This window comes from Erinaceus europaeus, chromosome 9 (assembly GCF_950295315.1).
Source record: "Erinaceus europaeus chromosome 9, mEriEur2.1, whole genome shotgun sequence".
NCBI lineage: Eukaryota > Metazoa > Chordata > Mammalia > Eulipotyphla > Erinaceidae > Erinaceus > Erinaceus europaeus.
In genome coordinates, this window is record NC_080170.1 from 22,396,588 (window position 1) to 22,415,839 (window position 19,252).

General features: G+C 38.8%; 1 protein-coding gene and 1 non-coding gene across 4 annotated transcripts in view; one reads left to right on the forward strand and one right to left on the reverse strand.

Annotated features, from left to right (window-relative positions):
- Nucleotides 1-327: 327 nt before the first annotated feature.
- Nucleotides 328-19,252, reverse strand: part of TSC22D2 (TSC22 domain family member 2) — a 55,124-nt gene continuing 36,199 nt past the window's right edge. For 2 of the 3 annotated variants that reach the window (XM_060197527.1, XM_060197528.1), the window contains 2 exons: nucleotides 5,157-5,208; nucleotides 328-2,109 (listed from right to left, as the gene is read on the reverse strand). In XM_060197527.1, the coding sequence (XP_060053510.1) occupies nucleotides 1,849-2,109; nucleotides 5,157-5,208 (313 nt within the window). In that variant the 3' untranslated portion in view covers nucleotides 328-1,848. The remainder of the gene's footprint in view (nucleotides 2,110-5,156; nucleotides 5,209-19,252) is intronic. The other variant, XM_060197532.1, reaches the window with a different exon arrangement.
- On the forward strand, nucleotides 12,149-12,255 carry LOC132540536 (U6 spliceosomal RNA). Its single transcript, XR_009551735.1, has one exon. It is a non-coding gene; the product is annotated as a U6 spliceosomal RNA (small nuclear RNA).

Genomic DNA, 19,252 nt, shown 5'->3' on the forward strand with positions numbered 1-19,252 from the left:
CGGGAACATTATGCCGGTCCTTGCACTTTGCGCCAAGTGCGCTTAACCCGCTGTGCTACTGCCCGACTCCCAGCATGTTAGTTTCTACAGGCACCTTTCTGAATTCAAGTAAAAGTTTTGGTAGACAAGGATATCTTAAATGTCATTGACAGGAGTACTGAATACAAATATTGCTTGCTGTTCTTGCATTTTAAAAATTATTTTACTTTTAAAGTTTAAGAACTATCATTAAGTCATTAGTAACATGTTTTCATTTAAAGGAGCATTTTGAACTGCGAAAATACAAACTGAATAAAATTAAATTTTGAACACATATAGAGCCAAATATTTCAACAAAACTGCAGTTTAATTTCAGAAAATGTGTTAAAATATATATTTATACATCAATTTCTGACATACACTTAATGTGTTAGTATACACAAAATGATGCTTTCTCTTCAAACTGTATTTATGAAATGTACATTTTAATTTAAATACTCAGTATACACTGCACTTAATCTGCATGTTGAATTTATTAAATACATTAAAATCTGCAATGTAACAAAACGTTTCCTGCATACGAAATTCAAAACACCATTTTAAATGAACAAAAGATGGCTCACTTCATTTTTTTTTTACAACTAGTATAGAGTACACTAGCTCAGCTCCACCGTACTACCTGTTCGTTCTTTTTTTTTTTTTATTTGACAATGTTCACAGACTAGTACATATTACACTAAGAGTGCTGGATAAAAACATGAGGTACGAAAGTGGTTCAAAGATTATAGGTCATGCAGATCATGCTAGACAGCAAAGAAAATTGTGATGGGAGAAAACACTAAATAAAAATACATAAAGAATGTGCATTGTATATATTAAAAGAAGGAGAGGGAGAGAGAAGAGAGTAAGAAAGAAAAAAACAAACCTCCATTACACAGCTTGGCTTCTTTGGTTACAAAGTAGGTTGAACAATTTCACAGCTTTTTATTCCCACTCAAAAAAAAAAAAAAAAGTAATACAAAATGTCAAAAAGCAGAGGAATCGTGGCAATTTCTCTATTAGAAAGTAGAAACAAATGAACAAAGATTTCTTCATCAAAATAGCCCAATTATTTATTATATCACAATAACTGGTGACTACCTGTACAGTTGCACTACAGTTCTTCATACTTACACTATACAAAATTTACATTCAAGTTGGGTCTTTACTACTGAAAATAAATACCAAAGGTAAATTGCCATTAGTGTTAGAAATAAGGTCAGGATTCTTTTGTTCAATTATTGCCTACACGTTTTCTCTAGTCAATGCAATCCTGTCTTTCAATTCCTTTACTGATAATTATTCAAAAAAAATTAAAAAAAAAGTTCTGTGACATTGTTCATTATGAAAAATAGCAGCCCTGTAATAAATAAAACACAAATAAATGCAAACTTATATAGGCAAATGTTACTGATATTGAAAGAAAAGTGGCTCTTTGATGAACTGTTATTTCTAATGTGATGGGAGGGCTTGGGGACTCCATGGGGAAAGGGCAACATAGCAGAGCGGCCAAGCTCTTCCAAGACCCCACTCATGCGCACCGGGGAAACACGGACTTGCTCGCTCTACTCAACCCCATCTAACATTCTCCTTGTGTACTGATGACAGAGAAATGGACATCAACAGCGCTACATGACATCTCACAGAGGGAAAGTTCTTGTAGAATGATTGTCTAATACTGAAAAGGCCAAACACACAATCGAAGCATGGCTACTAGCTTTCGTATAAAGTGGAAAGAACACCAGTGGCACAGAAGGATAGATTGCTTTCAGTTTTTTTTGTTGTTGTTGTTGCTGTTTGTTTTCTTTTTCTTAATGAGGCAAGAAAGCATTATGCTGAGGAGACATTCGGCTGCTGTGGAGGTTGCGCTGGCTGCGGAGGCTGTGCTGTCACTGCTTGCTGCTGAGAAGTGCTACTGGGATTGGCCTGTTGGGCTGGGAGTTGGGATAACTGATCATTGTTTGAAAGAGATTTTAACAGTGCATTTTCTCGTTCAAGTAAAGAGTTTCTTTCAACTAATTCTTTTATTTGTTCCTTTAGAACTTCTACTTCTTCTCTTACTGCATACATCAAATGGCTTTTCACCAGATCCTGTGAGAAAGAAAATCAGGAATGTCAAAGTGAAAGGGAAAAAAAGGTGTTGCTATTGGGTTCCAGCCCACTTGATACCTCATCCATACAAAGCATTTTATTAATGTCCTTGATTTTGCTTTTAATACCCTATCTTTTCTTTTCTTTTAAAAATTTTTTATCACCCTATCTTTTCTGATCCAAAGGAAGGAGTAGGGGGATCTAGCTCTGAATCAAGGATGCAAGCCCAAGATTTTCTTTTCAAAGTTTGGAGTGATTTCTAAAAATGACTAAAATTTAAGTAGCATCTTAAAAACTGTCACAGTTACAGTAAGCTCAGAAAGGGGTGTGTGTGGGGAAGAACCCAAAACAAGTTTAAAAAGTCACGTGCTTAGCTGTTAGGCCCAAGAGAACAGTGGACATTAAACAGAAGTTAGTTTAGTCACACTACTGCTTGAAGAGAGTGAACAGAAATTTCAACTTAAAAAAAAAACCTTTAATTTCTTTTAAATTTTTAAAATTTATTTTCCTTTTTGTTGCCCCCTTTTTTTAATTGTTGTAGTTATTGTTGTTGCTATTGATGTCACTGTTGGATAGGACAGAGAGAAATGGAAAGAGGAGGGGAAGACAGAAGGGTAGAGAAAGACAGACACCTGCAGACCTGCTTCACCACCTGTGAAGCGACTCCCCTGCATGTGGGGAGCCGGGGTTCGAACCGGGATCCTTATGCCGGTCCTTGTGCTTCGTGCCATGTGCGCTTAACCTGCTTCGCTACTGCCCGACTCCCAACTTAGTTTAATTTTTACTATATTTATAAAGATAGAAATTGAGAGGAAGAGACACCTCTGCTTCATGGCTTGTGAAGCTTCCCCTCTGGGCTTAAACCTGGGTCCTTAAACTTGGGAACAGGTGATCTCTACTGGGTGCACCACTGCCCAACTCATAGTTTCCATCCTTAAACCATAAGATCTTATTTATTTTACCAGAGCACTGCTCAGCTCTGGCTGATGGTAGTGCGGGGGGTGGGGGGGTTTATGGCATCTCAGGCATGAAAGTTTTTTTCCCCCCTGTATAACCATTATTCTATCTCCCCTGCTTCAAGATCTTTTTTTAATAGGTTGACATTACTGACTTGTATTTTATAGCCCAAGTTAGTTTAATTTTTTTATTATATTTATTTATTTTCCCCTGTTACCCCCAAGTTACAGTTTTATAAACTAAAATCAAAACAACTTATATGACTATAAAGTATCTTTAAGGGAATAAAAATTAATGGTAGAAAGCAGAATCAGAAACAAGTATATTTAGTAAAACATTTCCTGCAAATGACCAGATAGTTTTCTAGCTAAAAGTGCCATTTCATTATTATTATTTTTAGATATATATAGGCAGGGTGGCAGAATGAAAGAAGCCTCCACATTGCACTGTGCACATGGCAAAGCAGCTATTATGTCTATTTTGCTGGCCCTAAATCTTCATTTTTAAAAAAAATTTATTTATTCCCTTTTGTTGTCGTTGTTGGATAGGACAGAGAGAAATGGAGAGAGGAGGGGAAGACAGAGAAGGGGAGAGAAAGATAGACACCTGCAGACCTGCTTCACCACCTGTGAAGTGATTCCCCTGCAGGTGGGGAGCCGGGGGCTTGAACCGGGATCCTTACGCCGGTCCCTGCGCTTTGCACCACATGCGCTTAACCCACTGCGCCATTGCCCGACCCCCAATCTTCATTTTTTAAAAAAGACTATTTATTTATTAATAAGATAGGAGAGAGAAAGAACCAGAACTCACTCTGGTACACGTGCTGCTGGGGATTGAACTTGGGACCTCCTGCACCACCAAGTCTTCATTTTTAATACCTGTCTCCTAACTATATTTGATGCTGAGATATTTGGAGTGTAATTTTCGTAACATTTGCACTCAGCCAGGTGTACCACCACCCAGCTCTGAGTTTAATAACACCCGCAGACCCACTCCACAGCTTGTGAAGCAACCCCCCTGCAGATGGGGAGCCAGGGACTCGAACTGGGATCCTAATGCTGCTTCTTGCGCTTTGTGCCACATGCACTTAACCAGTTGAGCTACAGCCCAGCCCCCATCTCTGTACTTTTTTTTTTTTTTTTGATAGGGCAGAGAGAAATCGAGAGAGGAGGGGAAGACAGAGAGGCGAGAAAGACACCTGCAGACCTGCTTCACCAAGGCCTGCGAAGCGACCCTCTTGCAGGTGGAGAGCCAGGGGCTTGAACCGAAATCCTTATGCTGGTCCTTGCACTTTGCGCCTTGTGTGCTTAACCCGCTGCGCTACCGCCCAGCCCTCTCTGTACATCTTTTTTTAAAAAAAAAATATTTAATTTAATTTATTTATTCCCTTTTGTTGCCCTTGTTGTTTTATTGTTGTAGTTATTAATTGTTGTTGTCGTTGTTGTTGGATAGGACAGAGAGAAATGGAGAGAGGAGGGGAAGACAGAGAGGAGAGAAAGACAGACACCTGCAGACCTGCTTCACCGCCTGTGAAGCGACTCACCTGCAGGTGGGGAGCCGGGGTTCGAACCGGGATCCTTATGCCGGTCCTTGTGCTTTGCACCACCTGCGCTTAACCCGCTGCGCTACTGCCCGACTCCCTCTGTACATCTTTTTAAAAAGGATTATTTATTACTAAGATTGGAGAGAAGAAAGATGCAGACATCACTCTGGTACATGTGCTGCTGGAGATTGAACTCAGGACCTAACACTTGAGAGCCCACTGAGCCACCTCCTGGATGACCTCTCTGTACATCTTCAACTGAATCTCATGAAAGCCAAAACACTGGTCACCTTAATACACATTAAATTAAAAATAAATGATAGGGGCTGGGTGCACCAAGTTGAGCGCACATGCTATCTTACACAAGGATCTGGGTTCAGGCCGCTACCGTACCCTATCAGCAGGGAAGTAGCCTCTATCGGTCCTTCTCTACTTCCCCTCCCCGTCTCAAGTTCTGTCTTTCCTATCAAATAAGAGGGGGAAAGAAAAGATAAAAATCAAGTACTTTATGCATACATTAACTTAAAACGTTTAAACTTTTACTTACCATTGCTTGTTCTATTTTGTTGTCAATGGCTACACCACCTCCCCCAGATGCACTGGAAAAAATTAGAATATTTCATTAAATTATTCTTAAAAATGACTTTCCTTTTAGAACAAAAAAAACGTGTTTTACATAAAAACAAAAGAGTAATTTAAAGATAGTAGGACTGTTTTTACATTCAGCACTCAGCTCTCATTGTGAAAATGAGGATGTCAATAAATGGATGACTTGTAAAAATTCTTTTGCAGTTCAACATTTCTAATTTGCATAGCACAAACATATGCTACTTTAACAGCAACTGGTTCTATTCAGGACTTCTCAACTGAGCGTTTAAAGATACATTTTCAAAAAGCAGTACCCTTTTCACATTTCCTAAACTTCATTTACCAGTTAAACATTATCAATGTTTATCCTGTAGAAATTGCAGTGATCAGGTAATGCAGTCAGATTTGTGACATTTTCCCTGTAGTTTTATATTTTAGCAGGTGGTTTTTAAATTTTACAACTGGCTTCTGAAAGAACTTTTGATCAATAATACTTGTAGGGTTGGTTAAAAGGATCTCAACAGACCTACACGCTTGAACTGTAGAATAGTATTTGGCAAAACCCCCACTAAAGTATGTGGTCACACCAGGTATTTTGGATATAGCGGAATATTTTGGAATAGGTCTAGGTGGTAAGTATACCCCAAGCTCAGGTATCAGCACAGAAATGTTTGTCTAATGACACAAAGGAAGATATTTCTCTTTGGCAGTCTGTATTCTCCCGTATTAATTTAAAATATAAGAGCTGTTGAGGGTCTCTAATCTTCCTTTGGTAAATTTACAGTGACTAGAAAAAGGTGCTATTTTGACCTATTTTATTAATACAAAGAGGTGTTTCAACACTCTTTTGGAGAAAAACACTAAGTAAAATAAAAAGTATGCCCCGTTCAAGAAAACCCAGGAGTTAGCAGACTCCAAGACTATTCAGAAGCTCAGGGTGGATGCCTAATGTTAGGGCAGGTTGAAGCTCTACACCTGCTGGATATAGTGTGCCTATTACACTGGAAAACCCAAGCCCACAGGGCTGAGTGAGCTCTGCTATTCATTTCCTGGATGACCAAACGTTCAAACCCCAGTTCTCTTGCATCTGTAAAATTTCCTTACAAAAAGAGATCTGAATTACTGGTTGGTGCCAATGCCTCAATGAATTTTCCATTTCTACACCTTCAAAACTGATTTAGTGAACAGAAAGCACCTTGCTTATTGATTTGAGCATTAATCACATTATTTACAATGTATTTATTTTCTTGTTGCTGCTTATTTCTAAAATGGAAAGGGAGCTTCTATGTATCTAATAACTGGAATGGAAAACATTTTAAAAATCATTTAAAAATACTTACACATATCAATATTTAAATGCTTACAGAGAGCTGGACAAAGCAATTTGAAGTGCACAAGATGAGATTTGCATCATGTATATTTTGTAAAATCATTACCTATATCAACTTAATCATTTTTGTGTGTGTATGATGTGTGTGTAAGTAAGGTATTCTGGACTCTATGCAGCTATAACCTACTGAATTACTATATAAACCAGGTTTCAGTGCATATTTCATTGCTGGAAAATTCACTCAAAATTGGTCAGTTTGGCAAAAAAGATGGTGACAGACCTTTTGGATCTGCCTGAGAATCTTATATCATATTTTCTATTATTTCTGTGTTAAGGAAAAACTGGATTAGATTTAGTCACTTTGTGATTTAACTACATTCAATTCTTTCAGCATTTTTTTTAAACCAGAGTATCACTCAACTCTGGTTTATGGTGGTCCCAGGGACTGAGCGACTGAGCACAATTTTCCAGGGAGGTTTGATAGAAATTAGAGCATCAGACAAGAAAGTCTTTTGCATAAGTACTATGCTATCTCTGGGCCAAGGATACATCTACTTTAAGTACAACATTTGAATGTTAATACCATTGTTTTAAAAATTATTATTAGTATTAACAAGAGCGTGCTGCTCAGCTCTACCTTGTGGTGGGGCTGAACCTAGGCTTTCAGAACCCTAGTCATGAAAGTTGTTTGTATAACCATTTTGCTATCCTCCTCAGCCCCACTAACACGTAAGTTTTAATGAGAAGCCAAGATAAAGTTAAAAAAAAAAGGCCCAAACTACATTTTAAAGAACTAAAATCGGTCAGCAAGTTTCTAAACCATTTCCTTATAGAACAATAACTAGCATGCTCTTCTTTGAATGCTGATCTAGTAAACTCTAGACCTGACTCAGACCTCTTTTACAGTAATAGAGGAACCAGTTTCAATGTGTAAATAATGAATCATATTGAAGTTACGTGGTCCTTAAAAGGGATATGCATATGTTTCAATATTGTCCAGCATTATATTTAAATGCAATTAAATTGGTTACATATAAAATTACTGCCATTATAGTGAATTTTGGCTAGTTTAAAAGCTGTTACTTGAGAATTTTAACTTGTGCCACTGGTTCTCAAACATAAGCATGTACTGGTCACCCAGAGGTCTTGTTGTAACAGACTGTAGAGCTCACTTCACTTTGACTTAGTCGGTCAGGGGTGGGGCACAGGAATTTGCATTTCTAGCAAGCTCCCAGGTGAAGCCCCATTCTTCTGCCTGACAAACTGCTTTGAGAACAACAGATTTACAGATGGGGCTCTGGTCTACTCTGTTACTGTCTTTAACTATATGTAGTCTGAAGAACTTATGGTTTATCTGGTCTCCATAGTTTTGCTAAACTACCCAGTTGGAAATAATCTTCTAAGATGCTCTTCTATGTCCCTGTGAGTCTTACAGTAGAATCAAGTACTATATCCCCTTGTGTTTGACTAAATTTCTTGAGCTTTTTATAACATAGTTAGGAAAGCAGAACAAATTTTGGATTCTTCACATACGTATGAATTCTTGGATATTATTTCACTCTTCTAGACCTCACCCCCCCAATCTAAAATAAGGATTATATTCCCCCAATTCAGAAGACTCGTGTGAGAGGTAAGAGAGTTTAAGTTACTTAAATGGCAGGTCACTATAGATTTTAGTAGACTGAGCTAAAATTTCTTATCTTCACCTCTATGCAGAAGTAAACTGTGCCAACTAAAAGCCAATATGATCATAGTTAGATGTAAATCAATTACTGGCTCATACTAGGACACCACTACAATTTTAATTTGAAAACACTGGCAATTCTAAAAATGCTGGACCAGCAGCATCAAGCACTACATGGGAATGCTTTATTTATTTATGTAAGTACTTGGCTTTATGTAAGGCCTACTGAATTAGAAACTCCCCAAATGAAGCGCAATAAATCATTTAATACATTTTCCAGGAGGTTTGATAGAAATTAGATGCTCCCTCACCCCACCAAAAGCCAGATTTGAACAGTCTTTCCTTAATTTTTAAAATTTTATTTATTTATTTATTAATGAGGAAGATAGGAGAGAGAAAGAACCAGATATCACTCTGGCACATGTGCTGCTGGGGATCAAACTCAGGACCTCATGCTTCAGAGTCCAAAGCTTTATCATTGCGCCACCTCCCAGACCACAATTTTTAAAATTTTAATGAAAGAGACAGAGATAGAAGCACTGCTCTGCTTTAGTTTCTGGGGGACGGGCATGTGAGGGGGTGGATTGAACCTGAGACTTTAGAAAGCTTCAGGCATGAAAGCCTTTTGCAAAACTATCATGTTGTCTGGTCCACCCACCACACTATGTTAATAGTTAACCAGCCAAACTTAAGTTAACTATATAATTATATTATAAAGAGGTTTAATCCCCCCCCCCATTTATTTACTTTTGAGCGATGAGAAGAGAGAATCAGAGAAGCACTCTGGTATATGTGATATCAGGGACTGAACTCAGGACCTTAAGCTTGAGAGTCCAATACTTTATCTACTTTGTCACCGCACAGGCTGCACAAGAAGGGTGATGGGATTTTTTTTTTTTTTTTTTTTGCTTAATGCTTTGATTAGCATCTACTAAAGGAATTTAAAGTGTGGGCATGGCGTGAATGGACAGAAATAAACAACTCCGGGGATAGAAAGACACAAAGATTATGTTAATTTTTAGGTGATAATTTCTTTTCACAGAACTGTGACTCCCAACCACAAGAGCATGGATTTTAATGTTTAAATAAATCACAACGACACTCACAGTAAATGTACAGCTCAACATATCAGTGCAAGAAAGCTTGGCTTTCCATGCTACTGGCTTCCACCGCAAGCTTCTCTTGACTCTTTCTCTTATTGCCACAGTAGCTCATCTGCAACTTGACTGAGAAGACACAAAGCCAGACAGACCTACATTTTCATTCTGCTCACTAGGCAGAGCAGCTCATCTAGGCTCGGCATACTGGGTGCTGGTACCTTAGGTATGAAAGCCTATCTTCCCGGTCCAACGTGTGCTCTTTGTAATAGTTAGAAAGTGTCTATCATGATTTGAAAGAAAGTCAGTTATATATTATGAAGAGTACTTTAAACACCAAACATTAGTTGTGAAACTAAGTATGGACCTAAAGATTAAACTATGTTCGGAATATGCCATTTATCTTATCTAGCACATTCCAAGAAGAGCTAATACTCTGAGAATGGGGTAGATAACTTCTTGGAAAAGGCACTTTGGTTTCCTTTTTTTAATAGCTTTAGATAAATTAAAATTACCTGCCCATACATAATATTGCATAAAAAAAACACGACTTTGCTTTAATTAAAGATTCTTTCTGTGTTGAGTTACAGTTGTAATTATAATCCAAACCTCAAAATCAATCTTCTGTAGTAAGAACTTCTTTGAGTTGTCAAATCTGATACTTATAGGATCAGGTTCAATTAGCCAAGTCAGGATAAAAATGATTCTTCAAAAACTTACAAATAGGAGCTATAATCTTTCTTGGAGGTCAGTCCTCAGGAATAATGCACTGTCCTACTAAATCATCTACAACAATCTTCATTTCCCTTTCCTCTCCAAACCAGCTCTATAACACAAAACTAAAGTGTGTTAAGTCTAGGTTGAATAAAATTCTACCTTTAGGAAGTACAAGTTTTGTTTTTTAGAAAGAAACTGTTAAGTCACAGCAAAAACAAAACAAAACAAAAAGTCCAGTGACTTTATGACTTTAGAATCAGCATAAGAATCTTGGTTTAAGCCTCAGGCTCCCCACCTGCAGGGGAGTCGCTTCACAGGCAGTGAAGCAGGTCTGCAGGTGTCTGTCTTTCTCTCCCCCTCCGTCTTCCCCTCCTTTCTCCATTTCTCTCTGTCCTATCCAACTACAACGACATCAATAACAACAATAACTACAACAATAAAACAAGGGCAACAAATGGGAATAAATATTTTAAAAAAGGGAAAAAAATTAAACTATTAGATGAGGTTAATAGCTCAAGTTAAGCTAAGAATTTAAATTTTCATATAATCATAGACTTTAAATTCTAAAATATAAAATAACTCATTTAATTTCATGATAAAATATTTTTTAAAAATGAAACATGGTGGTCTGGGAGGTGATGCAGTGGATAAAGCACTGGACTCTCAAGCATGAGGTCCTGAGTCCTGAGTTCAGTCCCCAGCAGCACATGTACAAGAGTGATGTCTGGTTCTTTCTCTCCTTCTATCTTCCTAATAAATAAAATCTATTTAAAAAGGGGTGGGGTGGGGGGGTCGGGCGGTGGCGCAGTGGGTTAAGCGCATGAGGCGCAAAGCGCAGGAACCAGCGTAAGGATCCCGGTTCGAGCCTCCGGCTCCCCACCTGCAGGGGAGTCGCTTCACAGGCGGTGAAGCAGGTCTGCAGGTGTCTATCTTTCTCTCCCCTACTTTGTCTTCCCCTCCTCTCTTCATTTCTCTCTGTCCTATCCAACAACGAATTGCGTCAACAAGGGCAATAATAATAACCACAAGGAAGCTACAAAAGGGGGGAAAAAATGGCCTCCAGGAGCGGTGGATTCATGGTGCAGGCACCGAGCCCAGCAATAACCCTGGAGGAGGAAGGAAAAAAAAAGGGGGGGGGGTGGGGGCTGGGCAGTGGCGCAGTGGGTTAAGCGCACGTGGTGCAAAGCATAAGGATCCCAGTTCGAGCCCCCGGCTCCCCACCTGCAGGGGAGTCGCTTCACAGGCGGTGAAGCAGGTCTGCAGGTGTCTGTCTTTCTCTCCCCGTTTTCCCCCTCCTCTCTCCATTTCTCTGTCCTATCCAACAACAATGACATCAACAACAACAATAACCACAACAATGTTAAACAAGGGCAACAAAAGGGAAAATAACTAAATAAATAAAAAAAAAAAACCTAAAAAAAGCATGGCGATTTACTACAATTAAGTAACCAAAAAAGTGTTTTTTTTTTTTTAAAGGATATGAGGCAAGTAAAATGGCTACTCACAAAAGATGTGGGAAAAGCTCTTACCAAGGAACTGTTAACTAAAAGTCTAAACTAGTTCTTCTATAACAGTTGAAGATACATTTATTTTTAGCCTGTTACATCCTTTAATTAATTTCAGGCCAGAAAAAAATTTTAAAAAGGAAAAGGCTATATATATGCTGTAGAGTGCACCAGTGTTAACGTCGTGATTCTGCTGTTATACTGTGGCCACATGAAGATACCGCTACTGTGAGGAACAGTACACGGTGTCTCCCTGGATGGCTTTTTTTTTTTGGAACTGCTTATGAAGCTGTTAGTATCTTAAGTAATAGGCACACAAAAGGTATGCCACCGAAACAAGCTGCTCTTTTACTTTAGATCCCTTTTGTCCAGAGTTAAACATCATTTGTTTAAGAGTCTTACAAGAAGGCCCATTTAGGAATATTCTGTAGACTTGGAGAGGACTTTTGAATTACATAGGAGGGGAAAGAAGAGAAGAGAAAAAAGAAAGAAAAGAAAAACCCATAAATAAAAATCTTCTCACCAAAAAAATATAAAGTACTTTTAGAAACCTCTAACGCTAGAGTATGTATATACATGTGTGCATATATATCTGATTCACAATAGAATTACAGATCTGTGCTCACTTCGGCAGCACGTATACTAAAATTGGAATGATACAGAGAAGATTAGCATGGCCCTTGCGCAAGGATGACAAGCAAATTTGTGAAGCGTTCCATATTTTTATAAAATCTTAAAAAAAAAAAAAGAAATACAGATCTAAAACTGCAGTCCTAAACAGTCTGTCAAACACAGTACAAATTAATATACTGCAGCTAGTCAGCTAGTGAGGCTGTGGGGAAATGGTTCTCCTCACATAGTCAAGGGCTGCAACGGTATGACCCTTCTGACTGCAATTTGGTTCCATTTGCCACGATTTTCTACACATACACTTACTCATTCTGAGCCGGCAATCCTACTTCTAGGGTTTATCCTAAAAGTATTTTTTACATATGTAGGAAATAACCTTATTTAAAGCCTACTGTTATAGCAGTGGGGAAACTACGTAATTAAATTATGGTAATTCATTCAATTAAATACTACCCTTCCATAAAAGAAAAACACAACGATTTTCTGTGTACTGAGATGGATACAATGCATCCTGGAAAGCTTTAAAAGAAAAGGCACGGGACCAGGTACAGATCTGTGTATAATATTCTTTTATAAAGGCACATATACATCAACTAAGAAAGTGATTACCGGTTTAGCAAGGCAGGCAAATGGAAGGCAGGGATATAGGAAGACTATATAACACAAAAACCAAAACCAAATGATATGGCTCAGGAAAAATAAAAGGTATGAGGAAAAGGGAGAAAGGTGGAAGAGGAATCACCAAGATCACTTGCTTTTGAGATTGGATTTCATTCTGCAAGATAGGGTAGCATGTCAAATACAAAGCAACATCTCTGATACTTTTGATTTGTAAGAATTTCCCAGGTGTAGGGTGAATTATCATTACTTAGAAATAAAGTGAAAATAACTTTTACAATTGCCAATACAGCTATTTCTGTTTCAAGTGATTCTGGAAAGTAAACAGAAGTTTGTGACAAATGTCTGTGATACAAAAAGACTTTATAGTCACACAAGTACGCTGTACTAAACTACCTTTCAAAGCAGGCATACGTAAGATTAATTAAAAAAAAAAATCATACGATAATGGGGGTATAATTCCATGAAGTTTCCACCACCAGAGTCCTGTGTCCTCATCCCCTCCACTGAAAGATGAAGTGGTTCTCTCATGGTCACATATATGGGTTGACTTATTACCTGTATCTGTAGGCAAGATTAATTTTTAAAATTTATTTTCCTTATCCAGATACCTTTGTATTAAGTTATTACTTGGGTAATAAAATATTTTAGTATTTGGTAGCGAATTTTTTCTAAGAGCCACTCTAAGGAAACTTAATTTAACTAGTATTCTGTTATATGAAGTCAAATAAAATATTAGCAACATGGAATCACATTTCATAAATGAGTTAATCACTGGGTAGTTATTTATTAGACTAAGATTAGGCAAGGTTTGACAGAATGTAGAAATTATTTCCTGCCTCTGAGTCAGACTGAAATAAGGGTAGAAGGGTGAGAAAGGGGTAGGAGGAGAGTGGCGTTTTCCTAATGTTGGGAGTTTTACATTTAGAGCAGGTTCTTTTGAAACAGATTTCACTGCACTGTTTACATAAGAGATAATTTGACGATAGCATAATTCATTACCGGGGAGTAAAAGATACAGACCCAGGGGCTTCAGTCCTAATTAAAAATTTGGCACGATAGTGGGTAAGAAGACAGCTTGCCAAGTAGTAGAATGCACACTTTCCCATGTGTGAGGGCCCAGGTTCAAGCCCTAGACCATCCATCACATAGAAGCCTGGTTGCCCCTTTCTTTCACTGCTGAAGAAGTCTGGGTTACTTGTAGAGAGAGAAAGGGTCAAGAATGCGGGACAGGTGGACCTAGAAACTAGTTTGCTACTGAAATGCTGCTGCTTGATGTTTATTGCTAACCTCTACACCCTTCCTCTTATTCTAATAGTCTGTACAGCTTTGGAGAGAGCATATTGATATTTTAAAACTCCTCCTGGGGAGTCAGGTGGTAGCGTAGCAGATTAAGTGCAGGTGGTGCAAAGCGCAAGGAGCAGCGTAAGGATCCCTGTTCCAGCCCCCGGTTCCCCACCTGCAGGGGAGTCGCTTCACAGGCGGTGAAGCAGGTCTGCAGGTGTCTATCTTTCTCTCCTCCTCTCTGTCTTCCCCTCCTCTCTCCATTTCCCTCTGTCCTATCCGACAACGATGACATCAATGATAACAATAATAACTACAACAATAAAACAAGGGCAACAAAAGGGAATAAATAAAGTATTAAACTCCTTCTGACCCTTCAAAGTTTGGTCCTACCCCACTCTCTTTGCTCATACTTTTTTTCCCGCATTCTAGATGAAAGTTCTACCATGTTCTTTTAGTTATCAATTCAAATAGGCTACTTCGTAAAGGCTTCTCGAAGTCTCCCAGAAGTACAGTAAGGCACTGTCCGTGGAGGCTGTGACCTCTAGCATCAGAGCAAGGCTCAATTTGTCTGTGCTTCACAAAGTCTACTACGAGGCTGTACCATCAACTAGCATATACTACGGACATGTGAAATAGATCGTTTCTTTCTTTTTTTTTTTAATAATTTATTTCTTTATTGGGGAATTAATGCTTTACATTCAACAGTAAATACAATAGTTTGTACATGCATAACATTCCCCAGATTCCCATTTAACAATACAACCCCCACTATGTCATTCATCATCTTTCATGGACCTGTATTCTCCCCACCCACCCACCCACCCCAGAGTCTTTTACTTTGGTGTAATACTCCAATTCCATTTCAGGTTCAACTTGTGTTTTCTTTTCTAATCTTGTTTTTCAACTTCGACCTGAAAGTGAGATCATCCCATATTCATCCTTCAGTTTCTGACTTATTTCACTCAACAGAAATAGATCGTTTCTATAGAATTCCTTTGACACTTGGGGCCTTTTTAATTATAATTGGAAGCAGCTGTACTGGATAACCCTCAATGTCTTTTCTTTCCTCTCTTCTCTACTAGAGCACTCTGCTCAGCTCTGGCTGATGGCAGTGTGTAGGGTTGAATCTGGGAGCTCAGAGCCTCAGACATGAAAGGCTGTTTGCATAACCATTATGCCATCTCCCCTACTCATTTTCTCTTATATTTACATATTTACTGAGAGAAAACCAGAGCATCATTCTGGCACATGTGATGCTAGGGATTAGACTTGGGACCTCATATTCCAGAGTCCAATATCCCACCCACTGTGCTACCTTCTGGGCTGCAGAAGTCATTTTTCTAGCACCCCAAAATGATCCTGGTTCCATACTCCCAGAGGGACAAAGAATAGGAAAGCTTTCAAAGGAGGGGATACAGAGTTCTGGTGGTGGGAATTATATGGAATTGCACCCCCTTTTATCCTATGGTCTTGTCAATACTTCCATCTTATAAATGAATTAAAAGTCATTTTCCTGGGTGGGGAGAATACAGGTCCATGAAGGATGATAAATGACACAGTGGGGGTTGTACTGTTAAATGGGAAACTGGGGAATGTTATGCATGTACAAACTATTGTATTTACTGTTGAATGTAAAATATTGATTTCCCAATAAAGAAATAAATTTAAAAAAAGAAAAGAAAAGAAAATGATTATTTGCATCAGGGCCTCAGGCTTCTGCTAGCCTACCTTTCCTCTTTTAATTTCAGACAGAGATAGGGAGGGGAGAGACCACAGTACTTTTTACTCTACCATCCACACAGCTTCCATGGTGTTGTGTATGGCTCTCTCATGTGGTTTTTTTTTTTTTTAATATTTATTTTATTTATTTATTCCCTTTTGTTGCCCTTGTTGTTTTATTGTTGTAGTTATTACTGCTATCGTCATTGTTGGATAGGACAGAGAGAAGTGGAGAGAGGAGGGGAAGACAGAGAGGAGGAGAGAAAGATAGACACCTGCAGACCTGCTTCACCGCCTGTGAAGCGACTCCCCTGCAGGTGGGGAGCCGGGGTTCGAACCGGGATCCTTATGCCGGTCCTTGTGCTTTGTGCCACCTGCGCTTAACCCGCTGCGCTACAGCCCGGCTCCCTCTCCCATGTGGTTTTAGGGGTTCAACCTTAAGTCCTCAAGGTAAAGCATGCACTCTACTAGGTGAGCTATCTCCTAGACAATGTTATTTTAAACCAATGAGATCCCAGCACTTAGGCTCCCTATTAATGTGGTGGATGTGGGGCTCGAACTCAGGTTAACACATGCTTGCAAAGCAGTGCACTATCCAAGTGCTCCATTTAAAAAAAAATCTTTATTTATTTATTTTCCCTTTTGTTGCCCTTGTTACCAGGTGCTTCATTTTTTAAAGGTGAGGAGATCTTACTAAAAAAATAACTTTCAGGGGGTGGCGCAGTGGATAAGGCTTTGGGCTCTCAAGCATGAGGTCCCAAGTTTAATCCCAAGGTCCCAAGTTGTCTGGTTCTTTCTCTCCTATCATTTCTCATCAATAAATAAAATATCTAAAATATTAATAATAACTTTCAGGGCTGGGGAGATAGCATAATGGTTATACAAACAGACTCTCATGCTTGAGGCTCCAAAGTCCCAGGTTCAGTGCCCTGCACCACAAGCCAGAGTTGAACAGTGCTCTTGTGTTTCTTTCTCTCACTCTGCATGTCCCTCAAAAATAAATAAAATATTAAAAACAAAACAAAACAAAAACAACTTTCATGTGGCCCAGGACGTGAATCAAATGTTGGATTCTAAAGCATGAGGTCCTGAGTTTGATTCCTGGCATCGAATGTGCCAGAGTGATGCTCTGGTCCGCCCGCCATTAATAAGCAAACTAATCTTCTTAAAAAAATAACTATAAAAATGAAGGTATCAAGAACCATTTCAAAGTAGGGATAAACCCTGAAGAGTCGTGATCCGGGAGGTGGCGCAGTGACTCAGACACTAGACTCAAGCATGAGGTCCCGAGTTTGATCCCTGGCAGCACATGTACCAGAGTGATGGCTGGTTTTTTCTCTCCTCCTATCTTTAGAGTAAATAAATAAATCATAAAAAAAAACCTTGAAGAGTATCATAAAAGAGTCAGTTGCTGCAGTCCAAATTAAATTAGACTAAAGGGTAAAAATACTACCAAGCACAGCCATCACCCCTTACTGAAATGGGACGAAATATAACCAGGGGACTGGAGAGGAGAGGCTATCGCTGATCCTAAAAAAAGAAAAGGAAAAAAGTTTAATACATTAATGCTTTGTCTTTGGGGTATTTTAAACTTGAGACTGGCTTGGGTTCAGCAAAGAATTAAATTGCTCCTTTGACAAATATAGTTTACTTTTCCGCAGTTGCCTAAGCAAAAGGCTAAATTCTCAAAGTGGGGTAGTAGCATGGGCTTTAGAACTAGCTAAGCAGTCTTAAACCTCAGTTCTGCTCACTACAAGAAATCAGTTTCCTCATCTATAAAATGCAGTCATGGCTAGAACTACTTTAAAGAAAAACGATGAGGATTATATAGCAAACCCGCCTTTTTAGTTCCTGCTGTTGTTTGAATCAATTTGGATAGTGTATCGCCTATCTTAAATAACAACCAAAACAGAATGGAACAAATAAAAATCAACTGTGATCATTAAGTAGTATTCATATTCATACGTAATTCTGGATTTAGTGCTGACAAAACACACACACACATGCACGCATGCACACACACACACACACACACACACACACACACACACACACACACGGTCAGATTTAAATTTACACAGTAAATCTGGCCACTATGAAGGATGATAGATGACATAGTGGGGGTTGTACTGTTAAATGGGAAACTGGGGAATGTTATGCATATACAAACTATTGCATTTACTGTTGTATGTAAAACATTAATTCCCCAATAAAGAAATAAATTTAAAAAAAATTTGGCCACCAAAGTTATGGATGGGGCTTGGTACCTGCATGATGACTGCCCTGCTTCTAGTAGCATCTTTTCCTTTATTCTGATTTGGGTGGTAGGAGGGTTTATGACAGACACATTCATTCATTCCCGGTGGTTAATAGAACTTTAAGATCACAATTTTCATTAATTAAAATTGGGACTGGGTGGTGGCACACCTAGCTGAGTGCACATGTTAAATGTGCAAGGACCCAGGTTCAAGCCCCCAGTCCCCATCTGCAGGGGGGAAAGCTTCCCGAGTGCTTGACGGTGTCCATGTCTCACTCCCTCCCCTAGATTTCTAGTTATTTTTAATCCAAAAAATAAATAAATAATAATTTTTTAAAATATCGCCTACATTTACTGTGGACAATTTTTCTGAATGGCACTGACAGGAGTGAATTAATTTAATTAACACTAACATTTCCCCAAAAATGTGTTTAACTAAAAATCTTATGGCTTCCTTTGTGTTGTGAAAGTTCAATTCTAAACAGCGAGATACTGTACTGCTTTGTTTCTAATCCACCCCAAATTGGTACATTTTCAGTGATAAACTTTCCTCCCTAGATCTGGCACAGAGGATAAAGCATTGGACTCTAAGTATGAGGTCCTGAGTTCAATGCCCGACAGCACATGTACCAGAGTGATGTCTGATCTTTCTCTCTATCTTTCTCATTAATAAGATTTTAAAAACAAAAAGGGGGGGGTAACAGGAGGTGGCACACTTGGTTAAGTGTGTACGTTAAGTGTAGTGCAAAAGAACCCAGGTTTAAGCCCCTGGTCCCCACCTGCAGGAGAAAATTTCATGAGAGGTAAAGCAGGGCTGCAGCTATCTCTCTACCCTTTCTATCCCCTCCTACCCTCTGTCTCTACCCAATACTAAAAGGCTTAATTACCATGCTTCATAACTGTCCATCTGTGAGGTCTCTTGAGTGCAGATAATTAGAACTGAATCTAAGGGGAAGAGGTAAGAGCCAATGCTATTGTGAGGGCAGAAATAGGAGACCAAAGGGTTACTGACTTAATCAGGTCAGATAAAGAAGACAAAACTGCCTTGGCTTTATGTACTCTTTACAAACAAGTAAAGTTCTTAGATCCAGAAGTCTGAAAAGAAATTCAGACATACTTCACTCTTTTTACATTGGTGGATCAATCTCAGGATGAAATCCTCTCAAGTCCTGGCATCATCACTAGAATCAGTAACCAGGAAGTGGAAAAAC